This window comes from Erpetoichthys calabaricus, chromosome 2 (genome assembly GCF_900747795.2).
Source record: "Erpetoichthys calabaricus chromosome 2, fErpCal1.3, whole genome shotgun sequence".
Taxonomy (NCBI): domain Eukaryota; kingdom Metazoa; phylum Chordata; class Cladistia; order Polypteriformes; family Polypteridae; genus Erpetoichthys; species Erpetoichthys calabaricus.
In genome coordinates this window covers 330,788,659-330,800,489 of record NC_041395.2, presented here as the reverse complement: position 1 = coordinate 330,800,489, position 11,831 = coordinate 330,788,659, and the positions used below count along the sequence as shown (strand labels likewise).

The following is an 11,831-nucleotide window of genomic DNA, read 5'->3' as shown; positions in this document are numbered from 1 at the left end:
TCTTATTGTTATATGTATTAGTTTCTGTTTTAGTAATCATAGCACGGTTAAAGAGATCTTACGGAGTTCAGTTTTGAGTCATAACCAGACAGAACTGTGGACTTAATGAGTTTGGAAATGATATTTAATATTAGTAGAAGCCTATAGGCATGCCCCATTCACAAATCAAAAATTAAAACAGATACCGAATATGAATTTGAAATGCTGATATTTTTTAAATCATTTTAGCTGAACAAACTGCACTTTTTATATGAAAATTATTGATCCAAATTTAACTGGAATAAAGCAAAAAAAAAAAGACTGATGTAGCCTAAAACAGCAAAAATGTTAAGGAGAGGAATGTTTCTTACTCCATTACACAATTCTCTTTTCAACACTACCACCTTAGCATTTACTCATGACGCAAACAGTTCTCCTCTATTGTATTGTATTACTAGGGAGTTTTTCCCCAGCTCGCTGCGCTCGCCAACCCCCCTGGCCTGCACTTCGCATCTCTGCCACTCACATTGTGAAGAAGGGAGGCAGAACGCATCCCAAGGAGATGTGGTCGCTTGTCCGAAATCCCCTCTTAAAGGGTGATACAATGGGAAACAAATACAGTTGTTTTTTATCTCCTCTTTGCTTGATCAGCTGCTGGCTTGCTGGCTTGCTGCTGCCGTGCCGTGCCGTGTGATCTGCATCTCGTGCAGCGCTTCAAACATTTAAAATTCTGTCTATCAGCTGTCGTACTTTTTATCTTTTATTTCCGGCCCCAGGTGTGGTTAAATCTCCTGGCACAAAGTCTTGTCTCGCGGGATGTGAGTTCTTGATATTTTTCAGTTTATAATTTAAAAAAGGAATAAGAATCTGAAGATCTAACAACATCACATTAAAGTTCGATAAATTCTGAAAAGAATGATACCAAATATATAGGTTTTAAAATAAGCCCAATTTAAAGCGTGACAAAAAATGTGACATAAAAACATCACATAAAATCTTTGCACAAAATCATTGCACTTTTAGGCTTAGGATTAAAATATTCTTATTAAATGCTTATGCTTATTAAAATTCCTTTTGAATGTTTTGTGTACAGTATATACAATAAAGATTAATTGATTAAAGAACAATTTGGTTTGTTTTCTGCTCACATACACTTAGTAGTAATTGCTTGTTGGATAAGGTGAGCACCACGTTTCATAATTAAACTTTTTCCTGCCTGAAGAGGTTGCTGGAATTTCTTAAAACATATGAATCCAGAATTTCTAATCAGTGGCTGCATGAACATGAAATGATGTACTGTATAAAACTGAAGAAAACACGATCCCCCTTTTGCCTAATTAAAAGTAAAAACAGCAACCCTCAAATAAAAATGAGAATAGCTTTAGAATATGCAGAAGAAGAATATAAATTACGTAAAGTATTTAATACACAGAAAAAACAAAATGTACTGTAAATAAGATGGAAAGAAAGTGAATTAAAATGAAGAAAAAAGTTTGGCTGTGAAGAAATATGCTATTATAACAGTATAACAGTAGATATAACGTTCTGCATTTAGCTAAGTAAGAGGGATGTTGTGCTCTCAGTGCTAAATTTCCATCAACTCCCCATGTTTGTGTGTGAGGCTTCCCGGGGGACTTTGGTTTCCTCCCACAGAAAAAGTCATGCTTGCTGACTGATTTTGTGGTACTAAATTGTCTTGATTTGAACAAGTTTCCTTGCAAGGATGAGTGTACGCTGTCATGAGGCTGACCTCCCATTTAGTGCCTCTTGCTCCTCTGTGCAACTTTCTACTGGAAAAAGCAAATTTAGAAACAGAATGACTTGCATGACAGTTATTTGAAAAAGTAGGAATGCAAGGTCTCTCTTATCTGTGCTATAGTTATGGGACAATGTTATGCATTCTCAACATAACACCACATCACTAATCAAGAAAGCCCAGCAGAGACTACACTTCCTGAAGCGAGCAAGTTTTCCCCCTTCCATCCTCACCATGTTCTACAGAGGCACCATTGAGAGTGTTCTGACCAGCTGCATCGCTGTCTGGTATGGCAACTGTAACAAATCTGACCACAAGCGCCTGCAAAGGATAGTGAAGACAGCAGAGAACATTATTGGGGTGCCTCTCCCTTCACTTCAGGACATATTTTACAAATGCAGTGTCCGCAAGGCCTCCAACCCTTGTGTCGACAAAAGTCGGCATCTGCCCTAGAAGGCTTAAGACAAGACTTTGGAATTGGATCTTCCATGCAATTTGAAGCTAGTGCAGATTACAAAGCAGAAGAGAATACGCCAGTCAGACAGTTTCATTCTGAAGGAGTTAGAGTGGTCAGATAATAAGTAAGATGAGAGTATAGTGTAGTAGTCCAAATAAGGGGTACAACCTCCTGAACAATAAGTTGAGTAGCAGAAGTATCTTGAGAATGTTGTGAAGAATTAAATGATGGGATTGAACTACTGGGCAAATCAAATGGGAGATTAAGCACATAGGGAAAAATACTACTACTCATTTATGATCACATTTTTACTTTTCCTGTTTTTAGCTTATCAGTTACAGGGCCGGGTGGCACGGTGGCGCAGTGGTAGCACTTTGTGAGTTTCCCATTGGGATTAATAAAGTATCTATCTATCTATCTATCTATCTATCTATCTATCTATCTATCTATCTATCTATCTATCTATCTATCTATCTATCTATCTATCTATCTATCAGTAAGGAGACATGGGTTCGCTTCCCGGGTCCTCCCTGCGTGGAGTTTGCATGTTCTCCCCGTGTCTGCGTGGGTTTCCTCCCACAGTCCAAAGACATGCAGGTTAGGTGGATTGGCAATTCTAAATTGGCCCTGGTGTGTGCTTGGTGGGTGTGTGTGTGTGTGTGTTTCCTGCGGTGGGTTGGCGCCCTGCCCGGGATTGGTTCCTGCCTTGCGCCCTGTGTTGGCTGGGATTGGCTCCAGCAGACTTCCGTGACCCTGTGTTCGGATTCAGCGGGTTGGAAAATGGATGGATGGATGAATTACAGGCTCTTTAGTTGAACCTTGCAGAAACTCATTACAAGATGTTTCTGACCTCCTAAATTAGGAACCAAAGAAAGCTGGTCATTTAGGTAAGGAATGCACCAAAGACACAGTTTGTAAACTGAATGGAATGAAGAACTTCAGTCACAGGAGACGTCCAAGGTAGAAAATGAGAACTTCTTTTAACACCTATCTTACATAGTACCCTTCACCGAATACTTTGTATAGTGCTTCATAAAACAAACAAGAATACAGTACAAAGTAACTACTGGCTTTTATTAAATAAGCACTCTAGCAAATTAGCAACAAATAGCAGCAAATAGCAGTTGTTGCTTTAGGTTGTTTTTTCTTATTTCTGATACTGTGAAACACGTTAGCTGCTGGTATTCTGAATAGGACGGCAGTATCTAATTTTGATTAAATCCTTGTTTAATTGAAATCTCTTTTTTCAATTAATGTTCCAATTCAGGGTTGTTCACAAGTGTGTATTTCAGTTTCTAAGACATGTATCAAAAATTCATATTTTATATGGAAGACATTACACTTTTTTGAACCTGAGAAGAATTTGCTGAAGTATTCCATTACACGCACAATAGGAAATAATCCTTTGATGAGGCATATCATGAAGAAAAGCAAAGAACATTGAATAGATTTTGTTGAGAGAGAGAGAGAGAGAGAGATGTTTGGAATCATTTAGTGTGGAGAAAACCACTGCACCCCAGCTTCCACTTACATCTTCACAGAAGGAGACCCTGAAATAATAGCAAGAGGACCAACCAAGACAATTGTAGAAATTCTTCCGCTGCAGCCTTGGCCATAGAGGATACTATGATCTACTTGAAGGATTTTAAACCCAGAGACACTTCTGGTGGAAAATTTGAAGGGTTGCAGACACAAGTGGAAGATGCAGTTATCTGTCTGATCCACAAGGCTTATTTATTTCCATGTGGACAGAGCTGCTAGCACCATAAGGATTATGTTTTTTGAGTTCTCCAGTGCCTTCAGTACCATCTAGCCATCCCTGTTAAGAGGTAAGCTCAGAGAAATGAAGGGGGATGAGCCTATGATGTCCTGGATAATAGACTGTCCAGTAGACTACAGTTTGTGAGGCTTATGTCTCTGATGTGGATGTGAGCAACACTGGAGCACCAAGATGAACAGTCCTGTCTCCTTATCTCTTCATCTTGTACACCTCGAACTATAAATATAACACCTGGTCATGTCACTTGCAGAAATTCTCAGATTATTCTGCACTAATGGGGTGTATTGATAAGGAGGAATGACAGTATAGGAGTCAAGTTGAGAACTTTATTCCTTGATGCGAAAAGAATCGACTGCAACTTAACATCAGAAAAGCAAAGGAATTGGTAATTGATTTTCACTACACCAAAGAAAACCTACACCAGTTACTATTCAGGGAATGGATGTGAAGTGTTGTGCACTCCTAAGTGTTGTGCACTTGTGGAACACATCAGTGAAATGCTGTTCTGGTCTAGTAACCCAGAGGAACTCAACTGCTCAAAAAAATGAAAGGAACAGTTTGAAAACACATCAGATCTCATATCAGGGAAAAAAAATCCTGCTGGATATCTCTACTGATATGGACTGATATGGTAATGTGTCAGGAACGAAAGGATGCCACATCGTTTGATGGAAATGAAAATTATCAACCTAAAAAAAATGAAAAAATGATGCGGCAGGCGAGTCCATTTTGCCGAAATTTCATTGCAGCAACTCCAAATTGTACTCAGTAGTCTGTATGGCCCCCACGTGCATGTATGCATGCCTGACAATGTCCTAATGAGACGATGGATTGCGTCTTGGGGGATCTCCTCCCAGATCTGGACCAGGGCATCACTGAGCTCCCGGACAGTCTGAGGTGTTAGATGGACCAAAACATAATGTCACACCCAGAGGTGTTCTATTGGATTGAGGTCAGGCGAGTGAGCATGGGGGCCAGTCAATTGTATCAATTCCTTCATCCTCCAGGAACTGTCTACATACTCTCGCCACATGAGGCTGGGCATTGTCGTGCCCCAGGAGGAACCCAGGAGCCACTGCACCAGCATAGGGTCTGACAATGGGTCCAAAGATTTCATCCCGACACCTAATGGCAGTCAAGGTGCTGTTGTCTAGCCCAAAAGTTTCATTGACTTGATGCTGTACTCCGATTAAAAGGTGTTCCTTTAATTCTTTTGAGCAATATATATAAGAAGAGGTAGAGTAGTGTCTTTCTTCTTAGAAAACCGTGCTCCTTTAATGTGGGGAGTGACATCCTTTACATAATCTGTGATCAGTGCGACTTTCTATGCAGTGGTCCAATGAACCAAAAAGCTGATTAAAAAGGCAGGATCAATCATGGGCAGCAATTTCAACACGCTGGAGGTACTGTAGTAGCGGGGGAGAAAATAAAGAGGAAACCGAAGGCCATTATAAATAATGCTGCATATACTTTCTCTGACATACCAGCCAACTGATTATTTAGCATTAGTGTGTCAAGAAGGAGTACTGGGGATTCTTAACACCTATGGCAATATGCCTTTATAATGTCTCACAGTGGCAGGGACTGTTTTTTTTTTTTATGCCTAGCAAAATCAAAAGTTTTCTTTTTAATAACGCTGATGTTGTTGCTTGTTATAATATTATTTATTTATTTATGAAACTTCTGCAAAGAGCTAAGTTTTCCCCTTTGGACAAATAAAGTACCATCTATCTATCTATCTATCTATCTATCTATCTATCTATCTATCTATCTATCTATCTATCTATCTATCTATCTATCTATCTATCTATCTATCTATCTAAAAACATTCAAGACCCCTAATTTCATTTATTTTCCACTGCTGATCCTAAGCCGGGTCGCGGGGGGTCAACAGCACTGAGGTCCATATATCTCTTTCCCCAGCCACACTTGCCAGCTCATACTGTGGGATCCCAAGATGTTTCCAGGCCATCTGAGAGATATAATCCTCCCAACAAGCTCTGGGTCTTCCCTGGGGTCTTCTTCCAGCTGGTAATGCCCATAAAACTTTCACAGGGAGACACCTGTATCAGATGCCCAAACCACCTCCACCAGCTCCTCTCGATGCTGTTGACACTGAGCCTCTCCCAGAAGGCTGTGCTTCTCACCCCGTCTCTAAGAGAGAGCCCTGCCACCCTCCAGAGACAGCTCATTCTTGGGTCAAAGTATCCCATTTTGCACAACATCACCACATTAACCAATCCTTGAAAATAGCCTGTTTCCCAGGTTATATGATGAGGATGGGGGTGATGAGATTTTGGAACCTATGGTCTCCATGCTGTAGAAGTAATTACAGTTTGCACCAGTGTATGACTGTGGTTAGTTTGCAACTTAGATTAACAATTGTGAAAAAAAAAAGACCGAAAAAGTGCGTCAAATAACCTAAGATGTGTTATATTAATAGAGTGAATAGTTTACACATCAGATCTTTAGGGACCTTATTTTAATTTCCTGATCGGTTACAGTCTGTGTAGATTATGTAGATTCTGATTTTCTACAACTCCAATTTTCTTTCACATTTGAAAACGTTCTTGTTTTGTTAATTGACTACCCTTGATTTACTCACAGTGTGCATGAACTAGCCCTTAAATCTGTTGGGTATCTACATTTACAATTATCTAATTATCAGATGATTTTATCCAAAGCAAGTTACAAAAAAAATGGTCAACATAATCAAGAAAACAGCAGTCTGTGGGACTGTTTAGGAAAAAGTGTTGCGAGACAGATTACAAAATTGATTACCACAAGTGAAGAGATCAGAACAAAATACAGGCTGTTTGCAACTCCTAGGTTATAAAACTGAAAAGGTAATATCAGTTCGACAGAAGTTCACCAAACATGAGAGTCTTCAGATGCTTCGAAAGCACATAGATGTAGTCAGAATTTTAAACAGAGGTAACCAGCTAGGAGACACACATGAAAAGAATCCAGACCGAGATTTGATGCCATACTTCTTTGCATTTATATAGCGCTTTTCTCACTACTCAAAGCACTCAGCAATTGCAGGTTAAGGGCCTTGCTCAAGGGCCCAACAGAGCAGAGTCCCTGTTGGCATTTATGGGATTCGAACCGGCAACCTTCCGATTGCCAGTGCAGATCCCTAGCCTCAGAGCCACCACTCCACCTGATATGCAGATAGATGCCATACATCAGCAGACCTAAGTGGTCGAGAAAGACCATAGGACTTCACAAGTGTCTCCATATACTGTACTAGCTGTCCCCCGCGGCTCCACCCTTGTAGTAGTGAAACAGGACAAACTTTAAAAATCAATTAAAAAGAAAAATGTAATAAATTGTATTGAGAAGAATTTATATTGATAGCTTTCGTATCCGAGGGTCTCTTGATATACAATATTTTTGGTTTTGCTATCGGGGGTGAGAATGTAGCTGTGATCTCTTTGCCAAACGTAAAAAGTTGGCAAGGTATCTCTGGCCATGCGGAAAGTTGTGTAATAAACAAAAAGAACTTCCACAAAGGAAAAAAAGCTGGGGACCGTCCCAATATAATGTCCACAGGACAAAAGAAAAACGAGCAATCAAAAATGAGGATCAAATACTTTTACAGCAGATGACAATGAGTATTTACAAATGATGGCTTTTTATACAAAATGGTGGACGGAAATGAGTTGGCAGGAAATGACGTAGAAACGGGCAGACAGCTACGATGTCATCAAAAGTGAGCGGAAGTGATGTAGAGGTGGAAGCGACGTCATCTTCTGGAGACTGGAAGTGTCGTCATTGGTCGGAGCTGGAAACGGCATCATCAGAGTTTCGGTGGCCATCTTGGAACACGGAAGTAAGGTAAGGACGTTATTTTTCTTCTTTTGGTATGAAGAAAGAGAGAGAGAGAGAGGCGTTAGTACCACAAATGAACCCTTTGTCTCGCAATATTTCATTCACATCCAGACTTGTTTACTACCTTCTAATCAGATGTGTGTGACAGTAGGTACGCTCCAATGTCAAACATTGCCACTGTATCTGATTGTGTACAGCTCTGATGGGAGAGCGTCCCCCATTTGGGGAGAAGAGCATGTGGCCATGATATCTCTGCCAATGAGCAGGTACCCTCTAAAACACACGTAGTTATGAGCTCTCTCTCAAAAACATCAAACGTTACTCTTTAACAATCTCTAGATGATAATGTCTGCTGAAAAAACAGGTATCGCTAGCTAAGTGGAGGTAAGGTACGCTCCAATACGTGGCGAGAGGTAGAGCGACTCGAATGGAGGCTGGCACGTGAGTGAGGAGGGCCCAGCCCGACTCCCTACTCCTGAGGCCCTGCATCCCCCTCCCCTTGGCCCACAGCCTCTGTCTTGGATTCGTGTGGATTAATCGGTCCAGCAATCGAACTTTGATACTTAGAGTGATGATAGAAGTCGCAAAATCAACCGGAATGTTCAAGCAAATTATAGAAAAAAAAATGATCTAATTCCGTTAAGTAGTTCCCTTGTGAAAAGCGGGTGGGCAGACAGACAGACAGACGTTGGATTTTATATAGAGAGAGATATAGGTGCTGAAGCTATGTTATATGGGTTGGAGATGGTGGCACTGACCAGAAAGCAGGAGACAGAGCTGGAGGTGGCAGAGTTAAAGATGTTAAGATTTGCATTGGGTGTGATGAGGATGTATAGGATTACAAATGAGTACATTAGAGGGTCAGCTCAAGTTGGACAGTTCAGAGACAAAGTCAGAGAGGCGAGATTGCGTTGGTTTGTGCAGAGGAGGGATGCTGAGTATAACGAGAAAAGGGTGCTAAGGATAGAGCTGCCAAGGAAGAGAAAAAGAGGAAGGCCTAAGAGAAGATTTATGGATGTGGAGAACATGCAGGTGATGGGTGTAACAAAACAAGATGACGAGGACAGAAAGATATGAAAGAAGATGATCCGCTGTGGCAACCCCTAACGGGAGCAGCCGAAAGTAGAACAAGAAGAAGAAGACATAGGTGCTGACCCATTGAGTACTGTGCTGCAAAAAAGCTGAAAAGAGAAGGGACTCGTACCCGCCTAGGCTGGTTGAACACCAGACACACTGCTGCTGCATATTGAATCATCTCTGTATCTGTTTGAGATTGCTTCCTGCTGCCCTGTAAATAAGAAAGCCACCTCATAAAACTAATGGATAGCTTTAAAAATAGAACAGATAGATGTTAAACATGAAATCATTAATCCTCCTTAATCATCCTTACATCTAATCATTCACTCACTCGGTTTCTTTGTGAATCTATCCAGATCTAAAGTATGGACTTTTAGCAATAAAGCACTGCCATTAAAAAAAAGATGTTAGGAAGTTAGAGATAACTTTTTTTATGCTGGAGTTTTGGCCGTATTAGCCAGAACTGAGTAAGTTATTGAAAGAATGTGGGATGGTTTAAAATTCTGAAACCAATTCAACTTCCTGCAGGTCCAAAGAGGAGGAGGGGGAGAGGAATGCGAACACAGGGGGGGTTAGGGGGGGACAGAAAGCGAGAGGAGGGGGTGGGGAAGGGGATTATCGGAAGCGGCGAATAGTCTTTTACTATCTCCTGAAGTGTGGGCTGGGCTGAGCTTCACAATGGTTTAAATAAGTTCGGAATCTCCAGAGTTTGGGCGAGTATGAGGGGTTTTTAATAAGACAGAAGAGGCGGAGGCAGCAGCCGGTCATTCAACATTCACGACCGACCCTTAATCATGACGCCACTGTAATGTCATTGCTCCACCACCCTGATAACAGAGAGAGAGAGAAAGAGAGAGAGAGAGAGATCCGAGCGAGGAAACATACACACACACACACAATCAGACTCACACTCGCATCTTCCTCATACTCACCAAAAAGTGGAAGCTACAAAAGAGAAGGAGGACAGTCGCCTGCCTCAGCCCGGCGATCGTGCGCGCGACTGGCATTTTGGGGGGCGCGCGCGGATTTTTGTTCGTTCTCGAGAGCTGACGCTCTTCTTGGCGTTTGACGCGCGGCTCGCTCCCTCCACACCTCGAGGTTTTGTCGCCGACCATGTAGCAGAAAGCGAAGCCGGCTTTGACAAAGGGAAGTAAAAGGAAACACGAAAGGCTTTTCTCTTTCTTTTCTCTTCCTAAACGTTGCTTGATCACCATGGAGCTGTTCGTTACGACAGGAGGAATCGCCTTTAGAATCCTACTGGGTTTTTTCTTGATCTCTAACTTTCAGGTAAGTCGTTTTTTTTTTAAAACAGTACATTGTGTGTGGTAATCAGGTGTACGGCAGTAAGTGTGTGCTTGGACGAGCGTGTTGTCGATGAGCTGCAGTAGCCGAGTGCACCTGTTTTGCTCCATTCCTTGAGTTTCGTTACCGTTCACCTGTCCCAGAACAGCCATCGCCGGCTTTGACTTTCGTACTGACCGACGTGTCCTTAATGTACAGTTCTGAAAGCGGTGCGATTTTTCATTTCACTGACTATGCTGTTTTATGGCTTCTTCCTTCTTAATAAAAAAAAAAAGTGAATCCTACTTACTGTAAGTCCTTTGGGTAGAAAAAGAAACGACTTGGAGTTTGCGAAACAAAGTAGTTTTTAGTACGTAATGATGTGTGTTATATATTGTATATATTGTGTAAGATCCAGCCGTCCTTCCGTTTTCTGAACCCTCTTTTTCTTTGTTGGGTCTGAAGAAGTATCATGTATGTGTTTATATACACATTCTAATTATAATTATGGCTTTCGAGCTATTTTTTCGTGAAATGAGTAACAGTTGTCAGGATACGAACAGGGAAGTGTATAGAATACTTATGAACTGGGGTGATCATTTTAAACTCTCAGCTAATTGTACAGAAGGAAGTTGGACATACGAACTAATAAAGAACAATGTAAGACGGATAGAAATTAAACGGCGGCGGTTTGATTTTTTAAGGGACGGGGATAATGTAATCAACTTTAAATGACAGAATAATGGCAAATACAAAGGGAATCGAAAGATGTTAGGATTTCATCTCTGTTAATGTTTACTTATTGGCTTTTCCAAGGCGAGTTACAATAGTTTGGGATACACAGCAGCAGGTTGGGATTATGCACTGATAGCGCGTCGCCACACCCACCATACGACGAATCACCTGGATTGGCACCTGAGTGCAGCGGGTGACACCTCAGAACCACATTGAACAGAGTGACGCATTTTTACGGTGGCTGGAATGCCAGTCTTGCCACCAACACCCAAGTTTCCCTTGTAAGCTGGAGGACCTGCTTGCAGGGCTGGATGCAGGTTTACGTCATACCCAGGACGAAGCAATTGCCCAACGGTGTTTACGAGATTCGAACCGGCAACCTTCAGATTCCCGGTGCAGATCCCTAGCCTGATACAATTGGTTACATTTTTTTTGTTTTTCCACATGGAGCACAGGCAGGTGATGTGACTTGCTCAGGGCCGCACAGTGTCAGTAGCGAGATTTGACCCCACAACCTCAGAGTTTGAAGTCGAAAGCCTTACTCGCTATACCACACTCCATAAGCAAGCTGACATCAGTCCAGTGTTGGTCCAGTGTGGGCAAACATATTGGCCCAATGTGGGCAGACAACAATAATCACCCACCCCAATAGGAGTTGCACATGGGGGTGCAATTGGCCCCAGAACCACTGGCCCAGATTTGGCAAATGAATTGTTCCAATGTGGACAGCCAACAATGGCCCCAATGGGATTTGCAAATGGGCCCCAGTGTGAGCAAACAGAAAAGGATCCCAAATTTTGTCATTAACCTGAAAAAAGTCCATACAACATTTGTTTATATAGCATGTTTTCTTACAAATGACGTAGCTCAAAGTGCTTTACAAGATGAAGAAAGAAAATATAAAAATATAAAAATGAGATTAGGCAATACTA

The 11,831-nt window shown here is 41.5% G+C and overlaps 1 protein-coding gene across 1 annotated transcript in view; it reads left to right on the top strand.

The window, feature by feature from the left end:
* The first annotated feature begins 9,493 nt into the window (after positions 1 to 9,493).
* ptprja (protein tyrosine phosphatase receptor type Ja) overlaps positions 9,494 to 11,831 on the top strand; it is a 203,072-nt gene continuing 200,734 nt past the window's right edge. Inside the window, exon 1 of the mRNA XM_051922621.1 lies at positions 9,494 to 10,170. Coding sequence (XP_051778581.1) covers positions 10,096 to 10,170 — 75 coding nt within the window. The 5' untranslated portion in view covers positions 9,494 to 10,095. The remainder of the gene's footprint in view (positions 10,171 to 11,831) is intronic.